General features: G+C 41.8%; 1 protein-coding gene across 3 annotated transcripts in view; it reads left to right on the forward strand.

The window, feature by feature from the left end:
- The window catches only part of TBC1D9 (TBC1 domain family member 9), a 130,781-nt gene that overhangs the window by 65,390 nt on the left and 40,432 nt on the right, over positions 1-24,959 (forward strand). For all 3 annotated transcript variants that reach the window (XM_061192581.1, XM_061192580.1, XM_061192582.1), the window contains 5 exons: positions 421-531; positions 11,561-11,679; positions 19,432-19,660; positions 20,101-20,362; positions 22,139-22,346. In XM_061192581.1, coding sequence (XP_061048564.1) covers positions 421-531; positions 11,561-11,679; positions 19,432-19,660; positions 20,101-20,362; positions 22,139-22,346 — 929 coding nt within the window. The remainder of the gene's footprint in view (positions 1-420; positions 532-11,560; positions 11,680-19,431; positions 19,661-20,100; positions 20,363-22,138; positions 22,347-24,959) is intronic.

The raw sequence follows: 24,959 nt of genomic DNA on the forward strand, positions 1-24,959 counted from the left end.
GCTTTGTCCAGTTACTCAAATTAAGGATTTGTTTCTAGAATGCTAAAGGGGAGAAAATAATACACATTGGGTGTAATGTAGGTAAAGCAGAGACCCCAGGATATCAGTGCTTAATACCTTATTGTTTTTGTTTGAAACAGGCATTTATTAATACTACCGTGTGCCAGGGACTGAGCTAGGAGCTTTGCTGGTTTTGTTTCTGAAACCAGCGCTCTTTTAGCTTGTGCAGTGTCTCTTGGAGGTGGGTGGAACAAGTAACGTAGAGTCACCATCATCACGTCTGAGAGGAAAGTTTTGTCCAGGTGGGATGCGGTGGGAGAGGGCTTGTTGGCAGGTCCCCCGGAAGGGGAGTGTCCACACTGCTGCCTCTGGGGATTTAGAGGAAACCCTTACTCATTTCTCCCCCTTTTCTGCCCTCAGGCCTCCTGGTGGGCACCCTTGATGTCGTGTTGGACTCCAGTGCCCGGGTTGCTCCTTACCGCATCCTGTACCAGACTCCAGATTCTTTGGTCTATTGGACCATCGCCTGTGGTAAGTGCAGTGTTTGGAAATATGGAAAAAAGTTATGATTAACAACTTTCTGTCTGAAGGGAAGGAACATTTAATTGTGAGATGCAATCACTTCGTATTTTAGGGTAAGTAACCCTAGCCATTTTGACAGATGAACCCTAAACCTCAGTGCTTAACACAATAAAGGTTTCTTTCTAACTCTGGTGAAGTCTTGTTTGGATCCTGTGGCCATCTCCATCTGTAGTAACACCCTCTAGAACACAAAGGCTCCAAGGTCAACTTACAAGGAAAGTGCGGGAGGTGGAGGCACACCTGTGTTTCACTTGCTTGACCCAGAAGTGCCACCACTTATACTCACACCCCATTGGCTAGAACTAGTCACATGGCCCCAGCCTGTCTTCAGGGAAGCTGGGAAATGATGGAGTCCTGGGTGGACTAAGTAATACTTACTTATCCCAGTGCAGTCCTTCCTACTGAGTAGGGATTGTTTATTTCTCCTGATGATAACCTGTAATAATGTGCTGAGATGGTGGTAAACTGGCATGCTGTTATCGGATCTCTCACAAGAACCGCCAGTCCAAAGTGGCTAAGAGTTTTTTAGTTATTTGTTTGCATGTGGCTTTTCAAATAACCATAGGAAGAGCAAGGGCACTGAACACTTACCTTTTTTCTTTTCATTTTTTCGCCTCCACTTGATTTTTTTTTTTTTAATTAATAGATTTTATTCTTTAGAACAGTTTTAGATTTACAGGAAAGTTGAACAGACAGTTTGGAAAGCAGCCAAATACCCTCCACATACATAGTTTCCCCTATGATGAACACCTTAGGACGGAACATTTGTTCCAATGGATGAACCAATATGGATACATGGTTACTAGAGTCCTTAATTTATTTAGATTTCCTTAGTTTTTACCTCATGTCCTTTTTCTGTTCCAGGATCCCAGTCAGTGCACCATTTTATATTTAGTTGATGTATCTCTTTAATCTCCTCTTGGCTGTAGAAGTTACTCAGACTTTCCTTGTTTTTGATGACTCTGCCACTTCTGAAGGATAATGGTCAGGTATATTGTAGAATGTCCCTCTGTTGGAATGTGTCTGATGTTTTTCTCATGATTAGGCTGTGGTGATGTATTTTTATGAGGAAGATCACAGAGATAAAGTGCTGTTTTCATCAGCTTATGTCAAGCAAGGGCACCTACTGTCCAGATGATTGATGACTAATGATGTTTTTTATCGCCTGACTGGAGTAATGTTTTTCAGGTTTCTCCACTGTCAAGTTACTCTTTCCTTCCCCTTCCCATACCGTCCTCCTTGGAAGGAAGTCCCCGTGCACAGCCCCCACTTACAGAGTGGGGAGGTTTAACTTATTCAATTATTTTTATCACTGTGGACTCATGAATATTTTACTTTGTACTTTGGGTTACAATCCAATACAACTTTATTTTGTTGCTCAAATTATTCCAGCTTTGGCCATTGGGAGCTCTTTCAGTTGACTTTATTCAGTTTTTAAATTGATCTCTGCTTGGTAGGAAGTGTCGTGCTGGGATCTAAAGATATAAAGATAATTAGATCCAGCCCCTGCTTTGGAGAATACAAGGAAATACTCAGTTCTAGCCTAGTGTGAACAAGTACCATACAGTGCCATTGAGTGGTGGGGCTTTCAACTAAAGACAGGAATCTTGGCCGGCTTTCTACAAGGGTAGGGGGAGTTATGTGGCTGTGATTTTAGGCTGCTGGAAGGCTCTGGTGCCCTAGCAATGCACCCTCAAGGATTTAGTAGCACCGAAATTCTAACATTGTAGTTGTATCCCTTTAAAGTTATTCTGGTTCAGATGCAAATAGCCCCATGAGAAACAATGAAATGAATCAGCATTTCTGCATTCCACTGAATGAAGGAATGGCATCTGGAGTGGGCAGGGAGAAAACCACCCAGGAGTGAAGGGGATAAAGGATAAAGAAAGAGAGAGGCTGGGACCCTGAGGAAGACAGACTTATCAGTGTAACCCCATGTAAGATAGAGTTCCAGCCTTCTGTGCGGTTCATTCAACACAAAGGGAAACACCCAATAGCTACTGTAGAAGGGGAGGTGCCCTGTGGAAGTTGGTTGGGAAAATGTCACCTTTAGTTGGCGAACAATGTAGAATGGTGTTAAAATACACAGGGGAGCCAGCAAGTGAAGAAAGAGAAAGGAGATTAGAAATCAGGCAGAACCACCAACGCCCCTGGACTTAATGAGGGTTTGACACTCTCACTCACCTTCCAGCACTTTTGTCACTTGTGCCTGGAGGCTTTTGAGAACGTGTGCAGCGTGGAGGTCCTCAGAGCCCTCTGGTCTCCTGGCCTTCCCAGGTCAATGCACGTGTATGGGGCTGTGACGAGCTGGTTTCTATCTGACTCTTTTTTTCCCACCCCCTCAGCCCATCCTTTTTTTCTCCCCTGTTACCTGACATCACTACTCCTCACTTTGTTTCTGGGGCTTTGCCATTCTACTGTCGACTTTAAAAAAGTACGCAACGAGTACGCAACTGCGTACAAGTACGCAACTGAGTGTTGCGAGTTAAGTTTTATTGGGGGCAAAATGAGGACTATAGCCTAGGAGACAGCATTTCAGATAGCTCTGAGAAACTGCTCCAAAGAGGCAGGGGGGAAGGTCAGTAAAGATGTGATTTTGGTGAAGGGGGAGTACATGCAATCAACACATATTTTTTTGCAGAAGGTTTCTGCCAGTCTTGTGAAGTTTATTGCTAGTCGCGAGGAGCAGACGTCACCATGAAGGATTTTAGTGCTTTTCTAGATACGAGGAGATACAAGAATTGGGCTCATAAAATCAGCTCCTGAAAATATCTATCTGAAGACCTGTTCTGCCAGTTTTTCCCAGAGCACAGAGTGCCTACTTTCTGATCTCCACCCTGAACTCCTTTCAGGGGGTGTTGAGAGTCAGCAGCTGCAGTAGCACAGGATTTAATACTTGTAGAGGTAGATGGCAAGTGCCAGTGGCAAGTGCCAATTTGTAGTTGGCAGAGGCTCTACAAGAGCCAAGCAGAGGCTCCTATGAAAGCGCCTGTGGGGAAGAGCCCAGAGTTACAAAGCCGAGTTATTCCTGAGTTATTTGCCAAGCCAAGGCTAAGGAACACTGGGCAGTAATTGCTGATGTCATAATTTATACCTCAAAGAGATGTGCTTTTGTTTTCCCAGTAAGTGATGCCTATCACAAGTGCATGATATCATTATAATAAACCCAGAGCGGTTTTAGCTTTTGTATATATATTGATTACATGTAGAGACAGCTCCAGAATTTCCTTGTAGAAGACACCACGGAAGTGACAACCACTGTGAAAGTCCCATTCACCCACTAATTGTTCCTTCTTATCAATTTCTCTCTGAAACCCAAGTGCCTGGCTCCCGTTCATGAGAAGATTTGAAGAGCGGAAGTTGCTACCTTAAAAAGGATTCTTTGATAGGCTGGCCTTTCGGTTTGTAATTTTAAATGTTGTTTTTTCGTCAACTACAAAGTTGGTATTTGGTGGGACAGTGTGGCAAGGGCTTTTTAATTTGCTCTAGTTTCATGAATCGTTGCTGTAAGAGAAGCTTCAGCAGAAAATTGGATGTCCAACTCACTGCCCTGTAGAATCCATAGCTTTGCAAAACCTTTGTTTTATGCCATGTGCCTTGTGAATCTTTGCTTTGTGTAAGTTGAACTAAGGGCACATCTACCGTCAATGTCTTCACCTAGGCCACTTTCTGTAGGAGGCAGTAGTCTTAGTGGTAAATCCCAGTCGTATGTTTGCCTTAGACTTGAGCCACATGAAGCCAGGCAGGACCTAGTTTTGGACCTAGTCTAACTTACTCCCAATGTAGTAATCACCCAGCCCTTAACAGTATGAACCATACAGAAAGAAGAGGGGAACAAAACACAAGAGTTCTTTGGTGAAACATTTTCAGATGCTTCTTTTTATTATCTTCTATCATCTGTATCCAGATTGGTTTGAAGAAATTGATTTTTATGTTTCTTTGGCACTGAGACCTTTAATTGGGAAGGGGAGCCAAATCCCTGCCTAAGTAATGACTCTTTCTTTGCACTGCTACCCAAAATGAAGCCATCGGTCTCTTTGGTGGATATTCCATTGTGCCATCAATTCCAGCCTACGGACTTGCGTTTTCTTCAGTGGTTTGTGCGGTAAAGTATCAGTTTTGCCATTTCTTTTATTTATTTATTTATTTTTTAATTTAATTAATTTATTTTGGGCCATGCCACACAGCCTGCGGGATCTTAGTTCCCCGACCAGGAATCGAACCCAGGGGCCCACGGCAATGAAAGCACTGAGTCCTAACCACTGGACTGCCAGGGAATTCCCTGCCATTTCTAAGAACATAAAGGAAGTAGTACCATAGGAATTGGTCCAGTCTGCTTTGTTGAGCTGGTTATACTCCGACAATTCTGCCTCTCTCCCACCAGTAATTGACTGAGTATTTCACAGCTGTGCTCTCACGAGGGCACTAGACAGCTGCAGGCGTTCCCCCAACAGCTGGTGTTCTGGCATTGGTACCCCAGAGGCAGGAGAGAGCCCAGTCCTTTGCACCCCTCGAACTTCAAGGTACTTAAGTAGACAGCAACGCATTTGGCTCTCCCCATTAGAAGAACTGGAAGGTTCAAACAATAAGAAGGGTTATACAGCCTCATGAGAATATGGGTACATAGAAATGCAGGTAGTTCCAAGGACATTACTTAAAGGGCTCTGGGACAGAAGAGTTACAGTTGGAAAGATAGAAGGAAACGTTGACAGTTCCCTCTGGATACATCTGACCTTCCAACAGGACTGATAAAGGAAATGGGGTGGAGGGAGTGTGCTTGACGGACACCTCACTGATAACACAGCCCTGAATGGTACCTTGATTCCCCTGCCCATTGATTAATTTCCCTTTTCTTCACCATCTTAGAATCTCATCTGCGCCTAGATAGGCATTCATTTTCAGAACGGAAAGATAGATTAGCCACCACCTTTTCCAACACTCAGATTGTGATAGGGTACAGGGGCAAAGTGAAGTGCCCAAGTTCACATTGCTAGTTACAGCCAGTTAGCGCAGGGCTGAGATCAAGTTCTCAGGCCTCCCCACTCCCAGCCCAGTCCTTTTGAAGCGGCACCATGCTGGCTTTTATGATTAAACATTCTTTTATTTGGCAGCTGGTAAGATACCTCAAGAAGTATGCTTGTATCCTTGGGAACACAGCAGCATAAAAAAAAAAAGCACGTGCTTTTTTTCTTTAAGCAATCATGTTTATTGCAGGCAATTAGAAAATGTAGATAAGCAAAGAAGATAAAATATTATAAAACAATAATACCACATTATAAATCTTCACCTTCCAGACTTTATATATATGTGTGTGTGTCTATACAGATATATGTCTATACACATATATATATGTGTCTGTATATACACATATATGTATAGATTTTCTATGTCAAGAAATACATGTCTATAATGTCAATTTTAATAGGTAGGTAATATTTTACTGTGTTTATAAGGTAACTTTTCTAACTTATGTGCTATTTTTTGGAAATCTAAGGTTTTTTTCCCCTAATGTTAACTGCATTTTGAAAAACCTTAGTGAATATCCTCTGAACAAAATATTTCCACATTACTTTAATTATCACCTTAGGATAAATTTATAGAAGTAGATATGCTGAGTCAAAGAATATGCATGTGTGTGAGCCTTTTAGTGTCATTAGCCTGACTGCCCTCCAGAAAGATAGCCATTTACATTCTGTCCATCAGGGTAGGAGAGGACCTTGGCATTTAAGTAAAGTAAACAAAATAACGACATCAACCACTAATTCTTACTGCCAAGGTTGGATGAGTCACCTGGGCCTCTCTTTTCTCAAAGTGATTATAAAGCTATGAGCATACTGTTATGACCTGTAAGAGATTATAAGCAGAGTTATGTAAGAAGCTTACAATAGTTACACAAGGATTGTTCAAGTAAAGGCCTGCTTTACTTCAATCATACCTACGCTTTTCAATCAAAACATAATAGTGTCAGGGCCAGAGAGATGTGTGCTGAACATATGGTAGTCTGGCAACAGTTCAGCAACTGGTTTCTTAGTGCTCTGACATCAGAAGTTAGAAATGTCTTCTGCATCACGTTTCAAGAGGAGATCTTTGTGTCCTGCTGCGTATGATGATAATAGCAAAGTAACTGTTTATTTAGTGCTTTGTATGCTCCAGACCTGTGCTAAGGACTTTACGTGTATTATCTTCCTTAATCTCTAGCACAAACTGCTGTGGTAAGTGTTGTTACCTACGTGTTACAGATGAGGAATCTGGGGTACAGAGAGGTTAAGTAACTTCTCTGTGCTCACAAAGATAGCATGTGGCACGGTAGGATTTGAACCCAGGTGTACTTTTTTGACATCAAAGTCTGTGGTCTGAGCCATTAGGTAATATTGTCTCCCTGATAATCAGGCCCCTTATTACTGCAGAGGATCTAACCTCTATGCATACTTACCACAAGTCTAAAATATGTCAGGAGGGGCTACTGTGCAGCAATTAAGAGTGTAGGTTATGGAGGCAGAAAACTCTGCATTTGATTTCATAGAAACGTGGAAACCTCAGTTTCCTCATCTATAAAAGGAGTGTAATTGGACCTACTTGTAGGATTGCTGTGAGCTTGCGTGTCTATAGTGAAAGCACGGCGCCGGGCCTTGGTTAAGCACGAATAAGTAATAGAAAACACTTCATTATCACTATTTAACCTGTTTAAAATTTTGGCTTTAGTTGGATGTGGATTTTTAAAACATGAATCTCCCTTTTGTTTCTAAAACTGTTCAAATCACCACATTTGGGGACGTTGTATCTCTTGCCCTCTCCAAATACAAGTTTGTCCTTTTTCTGGGTGTAGAGAGTACAGTGGTGGCTTTGTAAATCCTACAGGGACAGCAGGTGTCACTCCAGTGTATTGGGTATTGCCCTTGACTTTATTTGGTATTTAAATTTCAAAATTATCATCTTTGGGGCTAAGATTGTATGTGGTTAAGGCCATAAAATTAGATAGTCTTTAAGTTTTGCCCAGGTATATGCACAGGGCCTGTGGCTGGTATTCTGAAAACAAAACAAAACGCAACACTGCAAATGATAAAGATTCCCATTTTTCCAAAATTAATTTCTAAATACCCTTAAGCCCCTCAAGTGTTGATCTGGTTTTTCCCACAGCAGAAAGCTTTACCTTGGATTTCCTGAAAGCTTCTCATACCCAACACAGCTTTCTTTGTTGTTTCAGCTGATTGCACAGTCGGGTCAGCCTGTTTTTCCTGCTGTATCTCTGTAAATGCAGCCTTTCCAGAAAGCTGACTGCCAAGTCCTTCCTTTCTCTTCTGAGCGCCTACCACATTTTGCTCAAACTGTTGGGTAAATAGACCAGCCCCCTTTTCAGAGTCGTGGCAAAAGAGCTTCCTGTTATCTCACTTTACACAATAACAAAAGGAAAATTCCAGGCTCTTAAATATGGCAGCACTTGTACTTATTTTCTTGAGAAATGAAAGAGCCATTTATAAGGAACACTGAGGATCCCAACATGTTTCTTTTGGAGTTTCACTGGTTCCTAAAGGGTGGTCTGGCCAAAGTGTCAGTTGCTTTTGAACTGTTAGCAGGACATTTGCTCTGTGATCTCTGAGAGGTACCGTGGACTTTTTGTTTGTTCTAGGATGAGAAGTGGACACCTGCTTTCAGAGAGAATTTTTACTCGATTGGCATCTTCAGAATGTGTCTTGTCTGCTGGGGGAGGAAATCCAGCCCTGCCTTTTAGGTATCCTCATGCTTCCCGTCTCCAGAGTCTGGAGCTTTGAACACCTGTCCTCATTTTTTGTGCATTTAGGAAAGTGTTCAGAGAATATGGTGCATTTGCACAGTAAATATAAATGTAAAACGTACATTTACATTTCTCTCCCTGGAAAGTATCTGTTGGGTATAGATCGGAATCCATAGTTAATTCTTGAAACTACCATTGGCTGATGGCATTTGTGTCTTTTTCTTTCCTCAGTTATGGTGCTAATGGTTTCTTATAATGGTATGCAAAGTTCTTCCTTATCTACACCCCAGTCTTCTGGAACTTTGGAATCTTAGATCTGGATATAACCAGAAGAAACCTCTGAAACCTCTTTGGTAGCATAGGAGTGGTCCCAAAGCACCCAGCAATCTGAAACAGTTGAAAACCTAAAGATACTGAGCTTTGACATCCCAGCGCCTCTCCTATACATGGGAGCTGTGAGCGGCTGGTGATGACTCCAAAAGGCCAGCCTTTTCATGTGACAGTGACAAGTGTGGGAGAAGCCACAGGAGATGCAGGGTAGCAGAGAAGCAGCACAAGCATTGGGGGGAGGGGGCAGTCGTGGTAATTACTGACAGAAATGTGGGGATTTACATCCCAGGCAATGAGAAGTAGAGAAAAGAGCTGGTAGTCGTGTTAGGTGGTGGCAGGTGGAGATTGTGGAAATGACGAACAGTGGGGCAGGTGAAGAGGAGGAGGTCTTGGGGCAACAGAGAAGGCAATTGGCAGGGGTGGGGGGGAAACAATGTGAGTAGTAAACCTGAACTTCAATACAAGTGTGCTGAGATGGCTACTTGAAGACGGGGATGAGCCATATAGACCTTCATGTAATAACCATGAAGATCGGAGGTATGCGTGAATGTTTGTTGAATGAGTGCATGTACGCATACATCATTTCCACCATGGCTCTGTGTGTGTGTGTGTGTGTGTGTGTGTGTGTGTGTGTGTGTGTGTGTGTTGGGGGGTGATGGGGGGGTGGACCTGTATGAATAAGCACAAAAAAAACTGAAGGCAGTGTGTGCAAAGGTGAAGGCACACCTGGTCTGCGCTGGGTCTTGTAGCCGATGGGCTTTTCTGTCCAGGATAACCAAGGAACAGCGAGGGTGACTTGTGGTTAGATCCCACCACCAGTATAACAGGGACTCTAAGGTCAAGTACCTGGTGCGATCACCTGGTAAAGGGCAGCACATGGTGAGATACTGGTCAACAGCCAGACTGTCCCGGCTGAGCCAAGGGATGTGTGCAAACCAGCCTCTGGAAGGCACATCTGCGATCAACATAGGCAGGGGCGGAGGAGAAGCAAAATCAGAGGCTGGGAATTGTGCCCAGTGGGTCTGCAGAAGTCCTGCAGTCCTGTGGGTGGCCGGAAGTGCCTCTGTCCTGAGGTGTGAACATCTGACTGTTGCCAGTAGGTACAGATGGGACGGCGGACGGAGGGCACGTGGCTGGCATTCACTCTGGACTGGGCCCTGTATGACAGCCAGTCACAGCTGGTGATGGGAGTGACCTGTTTACAGACAAGGAAGGGTGCAGTGTGCTTTAGAAAATTTCCCAATCCCTATTTAAAATTTTAAAGTCTAAAATGTTTAAAGCTCTCTGGCTGACTCATTCCCTAACTATTCCAAATGGGCATTGTACTTTGCATCTGAGCAGTGTTTTCTGCTTTCCAAAGTGTATCTATAGACATTATTCCGCGTGAGTTTTTACAACGTTGCTCTGATATGAGTAAGGGGTTGGGTATTTTTATCTGTCTCCATGTTACATGTAAAGAGTTTGAGACAGAGAGAGATGAAGCAAACTGTCTAAAGGCACCTAACTGGCTGGTGGCAGAGAGGGAGGGGAACCCAGGTACCCTGAGTTCTACCTCTTGCCATGACAACGTAGTACTGAGTCATCGATTGCTTTTCCATGTGGTTGACTATGGCCCCGAAAGAGTGAGCCATGGAAAGTGCCTGTGAAGGGCTCCAGACAATCTCTTCTTTTGTGTTTCCGTAGGGCTGCCTCTCCCCTCAGAAATTTGCTCTTCATCCTCTACAGAAGCATTCCATGTAGGCAATTTTTGGTGTTTAGGCTTAAAGTAAAAGAAAATGAACGTGGGTTTGGTTTGGTTCGGTTTGGTTTTGCCTTTGCTCGATCAGCGGATCTGAAACCCCTCAAGCCTGCCTCTTATTCTCCAAGAGATTTTCGTTCTCCGCCTCGCAATTCTGAGTATCATTGTGGACACATTTGTACCTTCGACCTTTCCCAGTCAGGAATGACAGTGAGATTCTGAGATATATGAATTGCTGGTGACGAAGAACAGAGAGAAACCATTTTTAAGAAATCAATTAAAAGATAACTTGGAAATCTAAGGAGACATCTGAAGGGGTGAATCATTCTTTAATTCTGAATTTATGTATATGATATGGATGATTTCTAACACACTGTTCTTCTGCAAGATCATTAATGATCCCAGAGCAAGAAAAAAAAAATTTAAAAAAGGAAGGCAGATTATTAGAGTGTCTTGGCAAACACGTTGTGTTGGCATCCCTGTAATGCCCTGCATTTGTGAGTAGAGAGCAGGGTGCCTGGTTATCTATGCTACGAGGCTGAGGTTCTTTCAGTTTAGAAGTTGCCAGGCGAGGTGACTTATGCTTCTGCTTTCTGATTTGGATGGAGGCTATGAGGATGACCTCATCCCATTACAATTCAGGGCAACTGTGCTGGTGGGAGCCAGGCTGCTATTCCCTAGCGATAGTCCATTTTCACATCTCATTCATAATTGAAGGGAGTGAGGATCATTTTTTGCCCATTATAGGAGGTGGTTACATCAGCTCTCCAGTGACATACCAGAGCCCTCATACTGTTGCAACTTAACAGCTGTAACCTAGTATCCTACAAGGTCTGCGTTACCCTGAAAAGTGCAGGTCCTCGGGGGAGAAAAGGGGATAGGGCTAAATCCAGAAAGTGAACAGGAGAAACGTTGCTGCCTTCTACTCTGAAAGACTGTCCAAAAAGTTTCCGGACTCACCTGATCAGACGTGACCATAACACAGTACTTACTCTTTGGGCTTCTACATCCTTCAACATCTTCTGTGTGTCCCTTCTGAAGGAGAGAAAGCGTTTGAAGGCAGAGCTGGTGGGAGCAGTATTCTCCTTTCATGGCACTGCATATGGATGAAGTGAGCCTGGTTTTTAAAGTATCTTTTACTGGCTGACATTTATTATTATCGTTTTACATTCGTACAGGTGGTTCCAGAAAAGAAATCACCGAACACTGGGAATGGCTTGAGCAGAATCTGCTGCAGACACTTTCCATCTTTGAAAATGAGAACGATATCACCACATTTGTGAGAGGAAAAATACAGGTAGTGGTTTATTAACATGGAATTTTTTTTTTTTAAAAAAACCTTTTCACTGGAAAGAATTTCAAACTTACAGAAAAGTTGCAAAAATAAAAATTGTATAAAACACACCTGTAGACCCTTTACCCATATTCCCCTGTTGTTAACAATTTATCCCATTTACTTTATTATTTGTAGGCTCCATTACTCTATTTTAGAGGAATTTCCCCCAGATGCTTCAGTGTATATTTCTAAGAAGAGAGCTCTTCTATTAAATAACAACACAGTGTTAACAACGGTTATCGCCTGCAGTAAATTTAATATGAATACTATAATAGTTGGCACATATTCCAATTTTGTTAAATGATCCAATAGTGTCATGTATAACATTTTTCTCCATTCCAGTGCAAGATCCAGTCTAGGAAGCTATTGGATTAGTTTTTCGTCTCCTTCAGTCTGGATCATTCAATTGCCTTTCTTTGTCTTTTATGACATTACTGTTTCTAAGTGTATGGTTCTGTTTTTTTAATAGGACATTTTTCTTTTGGGGTTTTGTCAGATGTCCCTTATGATTTGCTTCAGATTATGCATTCCTGGATGGGACACTTCATAAGTGATCCTGTGTCCTTTCCAGAGTGTCTTTTCTGGAGGCACGTGACACCTGTCCACCACCCATTGGTGATATAAACCCAGCAAAGTGCTAGCCAGTTTCTCCCCTGTAGAGTTACTAATTTTACCCTTGCAATTTTCTGTAGGAAGACACTTTAAGGCTCCACAAATATCCTGCTGTTTATCAACATTTCTCCCTTGCTTTAGCATTCATCAGTGATTTTTTTTGTTGAACCAATCTTTGTTGTGATGGTTTACAAAATGACGATTGTCCAACTCCAGTGTTCCCTCACATTTACTAGTTGGCACTTCCACTCTAAGCAAGAGCCCTCCCTCTGTTTACCTTTTTATCTGTTTATTATTGATATGGACTTGTGGCTTCCTGTGTTTTTCAGTAGCTTCTGTTTCATTGCTGGGCTTATTTTGGTACTCACCCTCTCCCAGATTTGGCTAGAGCCCCTATCAATTGCCTCCTTTTCTAAGTAAGATAAAATACTGAAACAGTCATTATTTTTTAAAATTAATTTATTATTTATTTATTTATTATTTTTGGCTGCATTGGGTCTTCATTGCTGTGCGCGGGCTTTCTCTAGTTGCGGCGAGCGGGGGCTACTCTTTCTTGCGGTGCATGGGCTTCTCATTGAGGTGGCTTCTCTTGTTGTGGAGCATGGGCTCTAGGTGTGTGGGCTTCAGTAGTTGTGGCTCGTGGGTTCAGTAGTTGTGGCTCACGGGCCTAGTTGCTCTGCGGCATGTGGGATCTTCCCAGACCAGGGCTCGAACCGGTGTCCCCTGCATTGGCAGGCAGACTCTTAACCACTGTGCCACCAGGGAAGCCCTGAAACATTCATTATTAAGCATAAGTTTAAGTTTATATACTTTTGACTTCTTAATTTTATATGGTACAGAAAGGCTAAAGATATCTGGATCTTTTTTTTTTTTTTTTTTTTTAAAGATTTATTTATTTTATTGATTGATTGATTGCTATGTTGGGTCTTCGTTTCTGTGTCTGGATCTTTTTTTTGCCACACTAAAAAAAAAAAAAAAAAAAAAATTGCCTCCTTTGTCCTTGTGACTTGCTCCCATTACTCTTTTGAGCGGTTCCTACTCTGGTCTAACAGGGTGTTCCAGGCTCATCTGGTACCTTCCCTGTCCCAGGCCTGGAATCGGCCATTTGTTTCAGTTTGCTTTCCATTTTAGGCTCTTTCTTCTTCCTGACATTGAGAGTTTAATTTTATTTTTTTGAATACAGAAGATATTAACATGCTTCCAAAAGTCAAAATTCCTCAAAAAGTGTTACCTCCTCCTGCCTCCTTGCTACCCTGCTCCCCCCAACCCCTCGTAGTTAACCAGTCTCATTGCTATCTGGCTTATCCTTCCTGTGTTTCTTTTTGTAAAAATAGGCCAAATATATGTATTTTTCTTATTTCTCTTTAATTCTTATACATAAGGCTCCCTGTATATATGCTCCTCTGCATTTGCCTTATTTTTTTTTTTTTTTTAATTATTTATTTTTGGCTGTGTTGGGTCTTCGTTGCTGCGCGCGGACTTTCTCTAGTTGCGGTGAGCGGGGGCTATTGTTCATTGTGGTGTGCAGGCTTCTCATTGAGGTGGCTCTCTCGTTGTGGAGCACGGGCTCTAGGTGCACGGGCTTCAGTAGTTGTGGCTCGCAGGCTCTAGAGCGCAGGCTCAGTAGTTGTGGCGCACTGGCTTAGTTGCTCCGCGGCATGTGGGATCTTCCTGGACCAGGGCTTGAACCCGTGTCCCCTGCATTAGCAGGCGGATTCTCAACCACTGCGCCACCAGGGAAGTCCTGCATTTGCTTTTTGCATTTAATAACTCCTGTGTAACACTTCATATTAGTTCATAAAGATGGGCCACATTTAAAACAACATTTTAATATCAATAAAAAACAAAAAAGTTTTAATAGTTCTGTTTTTTATTTTAAAACAATTTTGAGAACTGCAAAGGTAGAGCAGAGAATTCCCATATACCCTACACTCGGTTTCCCTGAATGTTAGCATCTTATGTAAACATGGTACATTTATCAAAACTAAGAAATCAACATTGACACAATATTGTTAACTAAACTACAGACTGTATTTGGATTTTACTAATTTTTCCACTTCATGTCCTTTGATTCCATGATCCAAGCCAGGATCCCATGATGCATTTAGTTCTTCATTCTTTTTTAAGCTGCATATTATGTGTGTATGAACCATAGATAATCCAGCCACTCTTCTATGTTTCTACATTTAAGTTGTTTCCAATATTTTGCAGTTATAAATAACGTTCCATGTATATTTTTTCATGCATATGCCTTTTTGCATTGTTGGGGATGTAGCTTTAAGATACACTGGTAGAAATGGGATTGCCAGGTCAAAGGGTAAATGCATGTGTGGTTTTGCTAAATATTGCCAATTTCCCCTCCCCATTTTACATTCCCACTGGCATATGTGGGAGTGCCTGTTTCCCCAAGCCTCACCAACCAGGTGGATTATCAAGCTTTTGAGATTTTGTCCATCTGAAGGGGTGAAATATTTTAGTATTGTTTTAATTTGTATTTATCTCATTTATGAGTGAAGTTAAACATCTTTTCTTATGTTTAAGGGCTGTTTTTATAACCCTGTTTGTAGACTGTGCATGTCTTTTGCCTATTTTTCTCTGAGACTTTTGGTCTTATTTTTCTTTAATTTTTAAAAGTTCTTGGGACTTCCCTGGTGGTCCAGTGGCTAAGACTCTGCACTCCCAGTACAGGGGGCCCAGGTTTGATCCCAGGTCGGGGCACTGGATCCCGCATGCCACAACTAGGAACCCGCATGCCGCAGCTGAAGATCCTGAATGCCGCAGCTGAAGATCCTGCACTCGGCAATGAGGATCCCACATGCCGCAGCTAAGACCCGGTGCAGCCAAATAAATAAATAAATATATACATATTTTTTTAAGTTCTTTTTATACAAAGCCTGTTAGCCCTGTATCAGTGATATATGTTTGTCATTTGACTTGGCTCATGATAATTTTTGCCAGGCAAAGTTTAAATTTTTATTTGGTCAAAATCATCAATTTTTTCTATTATAGCATCTGGATGTTCAGTCATAGAAGCCTTTCTTTAAATCTAGGTTTAGGAGGAGTTCTAGGAAGTGATCCAACAGTGTTTCTCATTAAAATTCTACAGACTGATCAATTTTTATTTTATTTCTTCTACTTTACTAAATTTGTACATATACTCATAGTCATTTTGTTGTGTTTGTGGGGAGAGGTGAGCTCCAGGACCTCCTACTCCACCATCTTGATCCCCCCTCACATGTAATAATTTTATATTCAGAAAGAGAAGTAGAAAAATACAAGTGGATTCTCATTACTCTTTAGAGTCTGATGTTCTTTGAAGGAGAATTTTAACTGGACCGCATAAAATTAGTGAGGATTGAGGTGTACAGAAGTACAAAAGCACATGTAATAATATCGACCTCTTCCTTTACTCTCACCTCTTAGCCCTCAAAGTGAATAGGTTATCATTGCTTTAAGATTGGTGATTTAAGCCTCTGCTCCATCCTAATTAAAGAGATTAGAAGAGTAGTGAAGGAGATCAAAAATGAGAGAGGGGGAGACATTGGAAAGGATCAGTGAAGCTAGGAAAAGATGGCAGCTTCCAAATAAAGAAATTATTCTTGAAAAATGGAGAGTTTTTTTTAAATTAATTTTTATTGGAGCATAGTTGATGTACAACATTGTGTTAGTTTCAGGTGTACGGCAAAGTGAACCAGTTACACATATACATATATCCACTCTTTTTTGGATTCTATTCCCATATAGGTCATTACAGAGTATTGAGTAGAGTTCCCTGTGCTATATTAGTTATCTATTTTATAATAATGGAGAGTTTTATTGATAAAACCAATCAGATTTGGTAACATCTTCCTTTTGTTTCTAAGTCATTCATCTGAATTTCTAGGAAGTAATGTAAATGGGGGGAGTCTGAGGTTTCCTACAGGATTTGATCCTGTAGGAGGGGCTGGGTGAAAGGGGGCAGCAATTGGTGGGGGAAACAGAGACAGGAAGCGTCTTCTCCATCCAGGAGCCACTGCCCAGGTTCTCGGTTACCTTTTCATTGTCCACCCTCAGATGTTGTCGTCTTTGGGAAATAGGTACAAATCAAGACCTGCAGGAAGAAACTGAAGCTTAAAAGTGACAATAGTTAAGAGAAATAAAGCAAGCAAGCACAAATTGCGGGTCAAATAGCCATTCTTTTCACCATTTTCATTAAACCAAAAATGTCAGATTTAATTCCCCTGAAACAAAAAATCAATAAATCAATCAATCAATAAATAATAATAAAAAAATAAAAATAATCCCCCTGAAACCAGTTATGAGGAAGGAATTGCATTATGGGTGGTTTAAGCATTCAGATTGTCCAGTAATGAAGGGACCCAACATATTTATTTGTTTTGAGATCTAATTAACTTTTTAAAATTATAAATGTAATAATTAGCTACAGAGGCAACCATAATCCAAACACCATAGATAACTTTCGTTTTTTTCTTTTTAGTTTTCTAATATGCATATTTATCATAATAGTAGTATGACTGTACATGTAACTTTGTATCATATCTTTTTTCTCTGGTATCTACTATGCTGTTATGTAACTTTTGGTTGTTACTTTAATAACTGAATATTATCCTATAATTGACCTTTCCATTCCTCTCTTTCTAGAAGCCTCCTAGCTTTTAGACTAGTGGGAGTCAAGCACAAATAGTAATACAGTGAATCCTTTTGCTTGTATGTAACTTTTCCCCACTTTTGGATAGATTACAAAACATTGGTTAATGGGTTAAGTTTAAGTACTTTTAATGGACCTTAGTAGATATTGTCAGTATATTAGGAGCCCTGTGTGATTGTACTATTGCTAGCTTTCAGCATTATAATCGTTTAAGTGGTTTTTCAAGATTAATAAGTAAAAGCCAGTGTCTTATTGTTTTAATTTTTCTGTCTTTGATTATGAAGTTGAATGTTCTTTCATGTTTGCTAAGTTAATGTTTCCCTTTTTTGTGAACTACCTGTCAATGTCTTGTGTGTATTTAAATTTGTATTGAATGTTCCGAATATTTGGATTGTAGTAGCTTGTTATGTGGAGCTGTTGCCTGGAACCGGGATGACCTATTTCATATCCTGTAGAACCTGTAGAACACACAGGAAGGAGATAATTCCATCCCTTTGTTCCATCATCCAGTCCACCTGGCTAAAAAATTACAGTAAACTAAGAAGAGGTTCTGCATTCTGGACCCTTTCTTTTCTTAAAGGTGGGAAAATTGGGAGTGGAACCTTAGGGACTATTATCTTTTTTTTTTTTTTTTTTTTTTTTTTATTTATTTTTGGCTGTGTTGGGTCTTCGTTTCTGTGGGAGGGCTTTCTCTAGTTGTGGCAAGCGGGGGCCACTCTTCATCGCGGTGCGCGGGCCTCTCACTATCGCGGCCTCTCTTGTTGCGGAGCACAGGCTCCAGACGCGCAGGCTCAGTAGCTGTGGCTCACGGGCCTAGTTGCTCCGCGACATGTGGGATCTTCCCGGACCAGGGCTTGAACCTGTGTCCCCTGCACTGGCAGGCAGATTCTTAACCACTGCACCACCAGGGAAGCCCTAGCCTTTTAATAATCTTTTATTAAATGTCTGTCAAGGGATATAGATAGAAGCCATTTTTCAGGGAATTATAAAGGAACTGGGTAACAATGAAACAGCCTCTCAAGCTACTATAATGATTAAATAGTAGATTAAGCCAGTTACATGCCATGCATATATTTTATTTCCTGTGCAACTGACTAAAAGTTGTGCGTCTATTATAATTTTTGCTCCAATATTCGCCCCATTTCTGCTCAGATGGTGGCTTGTTCCTTTTATCTATGTTGCCTGATGTTATTCATGGCCCTGAGACAGTGGGTCTGTGGCCAGTGTCAGTTAGTGGCATATGTTTTGGTCTTTCTTCCTCTCTTTCCATTCATGATGAAATTTCATTGAGTTTTTGTTTTTGTTTTTTTATTTATTTGGCTGCGCTGGGTCTTAGTTGCCACACGTGGGGTCTAGTTCCCTAACCAGGGATCGAACTCGGGCCCCCTGCATTGGGAGCGTGAAGTCTTAACCACTGGGGCACCAGGAAAGTCCCAATGTCATTCTTTTATTTATTTATTTATTTTTAAAATATTTATTTATTTATTTATTGGCTGCATCGGGTCTTAGTTGCTTAGTTGTAGCACACAGGATCTTTCGTTGCAGCGCGAGGGCTCCAGAACGCATGGGCTCAGTAGTTGCAGTGCACGGGCTTAGTTGCCCTGCAGCACGTGGGATCTTAGTTCCCTGACCAGGGATCGAACCTGAGTCCCCTGCATTGGAAGGTGGATCCTTTTTTTTTTTTTTTTTTTTAATTTATTTATTTAATTTATTTTATTTTTGGCTGCGTTGGATCTTCGTTGTTGTGTGTGGGCTTTCTCTAGTTGCAGTAAGCGGGGGCTACTCTTCGTTGCAGTGCAAGGGCTTCTCATTGCGGTGGCTTCTCTTGTTGCGGAGCACAGGCTGTAGGTGCACGGGCTTCAGCAGTTGTGGCTCGCAGGCTCTAGAGCACAGGCTCAGTAGTTGTAGCACACAGGCTTAGTTGCTCTGCGACATGTGGGATCTTCCCGGACCAGGGCTCAAACCCATGTCCCCTGCATTGGCAGGTGGATTCTTAACCACTGTGCCAGCAGGGAAGCCCTGGAAGGCGGATTCTTAACCCCTGGACCATGAGAGAAGTCCCTCATTGAGTTTTTGAGAAAGGCAGACGTTGGTTGACCTTTGGGATAAGTCTATCATGATAAGCTAGGAAAAGTAGTAGAACTAGCAAAATCTTTTCATCACCTCATTTGTAAAAGAAAACTATGGGCTTCATTCTAAGTGAACTTAAAAAAATGATTAGTACCAATAAACAGATATTAAAATCTATATTGCTCTTTAGAAATCTTTTAGTACATAAATGCTGCTTGTTAATTGGCTTAGAACTGGGGAGTTGGCTTTGAAAATAATTCAATTTTTTTAAACTCTAGCCTTAGAAATTTTTTGTTCCTTTCCAATTATGTACAAGATACGGGTAAAAGCAGCTCTAGTCATAGTGATACCAGTTGTGTGTTTTGTGCTTTATCGCTTCTTAGGGCATCATTGCAGAGTATAACAAAATCAATGATGTGAAGGAAGATGATGACACAGAGAAGTTCAAGGAAGCCATTGTGAAATTCCATCGGCTGTTTGGAATGCCTGAGGAAGAGAAACTCGTCAACTATTACTCTTGCAGCTACTGGAAGGGGAAGGTTCCCCGACAGGGTTGGATGTACCTCAGTATTAACCACCTTTGCTTTTATTCTTTTCTGATGGGAAGGGAAGGTGAGTTCTCTAGAATTTCAGAGGGAAGCTTTTGAAAGTCTACTGAGGTTTGCCTGCCCTGAACGCATAAACCACATCCAAACATCAACAATAATAAATCTGTAGTTGTAACTGAGCCAGCACTATTTTGTGATGACTTAACAATTGAATCCAATCATTTCTGGCTCAATGGTTGTAACGAAATTAGTTATGAAGTAGTAAAGATTCACCAAAGGTATAATTCATTTAGTAGACATGGACTTAAATCCGTAATAATTGTTAACTCAGAATTTTTGTGGTCCAGGTTTGTCTGTTAAAACTAACAAACAGAACAATGATAAATATGGGCACATAAACTCAAGGGAGGTCAGTGAAATTGTGGGTCGGGGTTGTTAGTGTCCAGTATCTTGAAAGGATTTTAAGCAGCTGTGTGTTGACCCAGCCTTGTTTCCTGTGCTCAGCCAAGCTGGTCATCCGGTGGGTGGACATCACTCAGCTCGAGAAGAACGCCACGCTGCTGCTGCCTGACGTGATCAAAGTGAGCACGAGGTCCAGCGAGCATTTCTTCTCCGTATTCCTCAACATCAATGAGACCTTCAAGTTAATGGAGCAGCTCGCCAACATCGCCATGAGGCAACTCTTAGACAATGAGGGGTTTGAACAAGATCGATCCCTGCCTAAACTGAAAAAGAAATCTCCTAAAAAAGTGTCTGCTCTAAAACGGTAGGTGTCAGAGACTTAGAGTCTTTTACAGACTTTAGAAACAAGAAACACATCTGTTCCTTTATGAAAGTTAACCTTTTCTGAACAACTTCAAGGGTTCAGAACGGTTTTCCAGGTACAGATACAAAACTGAAAAAGACTACCCAAGGCACTCCCAGTTCATGAAGCGAGGCAGACACGACCAGCTCCAGTACAATGGGATGGGACCTCTTCTGTTCCTATGAGCAGAGCGCCATGAGCACACACATGGGGAGATGGGCAGAGTGTGTAGGAAAGACCTCTCAGCGGAGCTGCTTGGAGCTGGGCTCTCAAGACATAGTAGATATTACTCATTCAGAGTCAGTAGGATGGATATTTCAGGCAGAGGGAATAACATGATGGGAGAAGCACAAGGGAAAAGCACAGAGGGAAGTTAGTCCATCACATGCGTGAAAGGTGGCTGGGCATGAGATGAAGCGAGGCTGCAGAGAGGCCTGGAAGTCTGGATCTGGGCTAGAGAGAAGGCGAGGGAAAAGCTGATGCTCTAAAGTGTGACAGTATGCGTGGAATTACCCCTAACTGAGGTGGGGATGAGGGAAGGAAGAGCGTGTCCAAGGGATATGAGGGCTCGGTTTTCATCATGTTGAGTTGAGTTGCCTGCAGGACATCAAGCTGGAATTGGCAATCATTGCCATACAGCTGGTACCTGACAAGACGTCACTGCAATTAAAACGCCTTTGGTGATTTGAGACATGTTTTGATAGAGTGACAAGAGAATGGGTTACTGCAGTGGGTTGTATAGCACGTGAAAGGCAAGGCAAGGGCGTTAGGACAGTACGGACTGCTTTTTCAAGAAATTCAGTGGTAAAGGAGGGGGCTTGCTCATTTTAGAATGAAAAAGATTTGACCAGAGGATGGTATGAAGTAGGCAGATGGGAAGAGTTTGTTGGTGAAGGGTAAGTGCAGGAACAGAAGGGAGCATGGAGATAAAGCTAGAAGAAAATGAATAATTTAAAAAGTGACATCTCATAGGACATGGAAAAGGACGCTTATGTGTGCTGATACATCTCCCTTTGAAACAGGGAAAGGAAGTAGGATGAGATGAGGATGGAGTTGGTTTTGGAGATAGGAGGGAGGGAATTGGAGGGCCTGTCTTTGCCCTGTGAAGCCAGAAACTGGATCGTCAGGGGGCTGAAGTAGCATCAAAGCTTGAGCAAAGAGGTTTAAATAACTGCCATGAGGAACAGGAAAAAGGAACTCATTAGGGAAAAGATCATAGTTACCTGAGGACCCAGATGAGGTTAGATACTCTGGTTGTCCTGGAGGTGGGTCGTTCCTGTGTTTTGGGCAGTTTTATTGTCTACTCAGTGTGGACAGTGCCAGTCAGCAGATTCACGTGGCTTGCGTGTATTTGCATTAGGTCGTTCTTAAAAGATAAGGCCCCGAGAGAGGCTCTGGATGAGTCATGGATAAATGTACTCATCTCTTAAGAAATTACTGTATTCTTTTAGAAAGAGAATTATTTCCTGTCCAGGCCTTGTTTTCGTAAGATCCTTTGACATTCAGAGACACTGATTGCAAAATGGCTACACAAGGGACCTAAATATATTAAAATAATTTCATAATGCTTTTGGGTCATAGTTTGGAGTTAACGCCAGTAGAAAGCCAAGAAGGTAGGAGTAAGTCTCACAAGATGAAGGAGGGGAAAGATGGGCTGGGGAACCTCCATTGCCGCATCATTTAGAGGTACTGAAACTTTTATTTTGTGTGGGGTGAGTTATTTTTCTTGCTTTCCAGCGATCTGGATGCCAGGGCAAAGAGTGAGAGATACCGTGCACTTTTCCGGCTGCCCAAAGATGAAAAATTAGATGGCCACACAGACTGCACCCTCTGGACTCCATTCAACAAAATGCACATTTTGGGGCAGATGTTTGTGTCCACAAACTACATCTGCTTTACCAGCAAGGAGGAAAACCTGTGCAGCCTCATTATTCCACTCCGAGAGGTAAGTGGCAGGTGAAAAATGGAACTTTTAGGGTATTTTAAGAGTTTTACTGGTAATACTTTTCTGTGTATCTTTTACCAGCAGTGAGTTGGCTTTTAACCATAGGTGAGTGTTCATAATTCTTTGGTGGAATCTGCCACTCTTTTATTTGTTGTTATGGCTCTAAGTGACCATGGGACCTGCGAGATATTTTCTTCCAGAGACAGCCTGGTATTTTAAAATGTAGATTTCATTCTTGTTCGGGTAAGGTGAGGCCAACAGAGCAGGAGATGACTGTCATTGAAAAGATTGCTTGTTATACTCACGGATTCCACTAGGGGGGGCACGCCATGCCGTGGGGACCACTCAGGGAAGCACCAGGGTGAGTCAGCCGGCAGAGGAGCAGGGGAAAACATGGGCAAGAGCCTTTATTGTGGTTTCCATGGGAAGAAACAGGCGAGGCAGGGTAAGCAGGCTTAGGATTGGCAAGTTGAATAATTTTGGCAGGCTCCAGGGCAGAGGGCCTATCCCTAGTTGTCTGGTACCTGGCCCTGGGGTGATGAGGGCAGGTCAATGTGGCCCTGAGTGTGAGAGCAGATATAGGAGGTCACTGGGGTATGGGCTTGGATTGGTTGGTTTGCCTATAAAAGGCCTGCTCACAGGTGAGTCCTTTATTATCTCCACGAGTTGGCTAACTCTGGGTCAAAAAGGGCCCAAGATGTGAAAACATCAAACACAGAAGATAGAAAATGTAGTTACTACACCTGACTCACAGCCTGAGCAGCTTGGTCTTTAGAGGAGACAGTCTAGGTTGTGAATCAGAAAGCCAAGTGTTCAGATCTGTCCGGTTTGTCGATTCCTTGCATTAGAACCACTGGGACCACTGGCCACAGTGGCAGAGTCCTGAACCCACCCCAGATCTTCTGGATCTCTGCAAGTTTTGAAGTCTGTATTTTAATAGAGTGCCAGGCTGATGCCCATAGACAGTGAAGACTAAGAAACATTATTATTGTATCTGGGGTGGAGGTGGGTTCTGTCGTGTCCTCACAGTGATAGATTATTCTGGTACTTGTATGGAAACCTTGCTGTTTGGGGTTGAGAAGGGACTCAAAGTTAGGATGTCAAGGGCTGGCAGACCCGCAGTTTCTGACCTGGTAACTTTCAACCTACTCTGGTCCTTTTCTAGAAATTAAGACGGTTAGAAGCTTTGGCTATTTAATCAAGATTGACCCTTTATTAAGATTCTCTATAGTAAAGGATTCAAGTTTCCTTCTGCCTTCTTTTTTTTTAAAAAAAATCATTTATGTAAGCAAATTTTCTGGGTTTTTTTTTTTGTTTCAAAAATATTGCATCATTATCACAGAAAATTTGTAAAAATACAAATAAAAAGAAAACAAAATTCAGTCCTAGTCCCACCTTTCAAAGACGACCATGCTAACATTCTGCTGTACAGCTTTTCAGGCTTTCTATACATTGCTGTGTATATGTCATTTATATTATTTAGATATAAAACATAAAGAATTTTTATTTTTTTCTTAATTCCCTTAACAGTGAGTGTACACTAAACTTTTCCCCATATCATAAAATATTCTTTTACAATGTAACTTTTAGTGACTGCATATTATTCCACTAATGGATATGTATAATTTATTTCTTCTTTTTAGGTTACCTGTGCTTGGACCTTTGCATTGTTTTTAGTTTTCTCCCAATCATATGTATAATTTTCCTTAATTGATAAATTCCTAGAAGTTTAATTGGTGGATCAAAAAGAATGCAAAATGTTAAGCAATTGAAAAATCTAGTTCTCCTTCTTATAGGGTGTGCTAACTGGTATTATAACACATTTGGAGGCCAGGAATTGTTGGGAGTGAATTCTGAGACGGATAATTCATCAGGACTTACAATTGGCTCTGAAAGGCATTTCATGACTTTTTCCAGCAAACTTTGTCTTAGGGAGTTACTAAACTCTGTGTGTGTGTGTGTGTGTGTGTGTGTGTGTGGTGTAATTGACATAACATATTAATTTCAGGTAAACAAAGTAGTGATTTGATATTTGTATATATTATAGAATGATCACCACAATAAGTCCAGTTAACATCTATCACCATATGTAGTGACAAGGCTGCTACTAAAAATTTTCTTCATCAAGTACTACCTGAACATAGTAAAGCAGAGTGACCTGGACTGGCTAGGGAAACCCATCCTGGGATTAAGAATGTACTGTGAATGTGTCATTTATTAATCTGAGTGAGTCATCACTCTGTTTATCCAGAGAGAACTCAGGAGCAGAGAGGGGCTGGGAGCTGCTGTCCAGACATCTTCTCTCCTGTTCCCCACCTCCCGGTTTGGTCCAGGTGCTCTGTGTACATTTTAGTGTGATTTATAATAGGATGGTGAGAGTTCGGGGGAATTGAGAGAAAAGAGGTTAATGTCCTCAGCCCATCTTCTGCTTGCCAGTTTTCCCCAACAGGCGGTAGGGCAAAGATCATTCAGTCACATTTCAGGGTAAGTCAGAAGAGGGACAATGGTAGAGGTAGCATTTAAAAATAAAGTGTGTTGTGGTTGGAGGATGCAGCTTTAAAGAAATGCTCAATGAGCCAGCAGTGCCCTGTCCTTTAACCTGATGAATCGCTG

The sequence above is a fragment of the Eubalaena glacialis genome, chromosome 5, assembly GCF_028564815.1.
Source record: "Eubalaena glacialis isolate mEubGla1 chromosome 5, mEubGla1.1.hap2.+ XY, whole genome shotgun sequence".
Classification (NCBI taxonomy): domain Eukaryota; kingdom Metazoa; phylum Chordata; class Mammalia; order Artiodactyla; family Balaenidae; genus Eubalaena; species Eubalaena glacialis.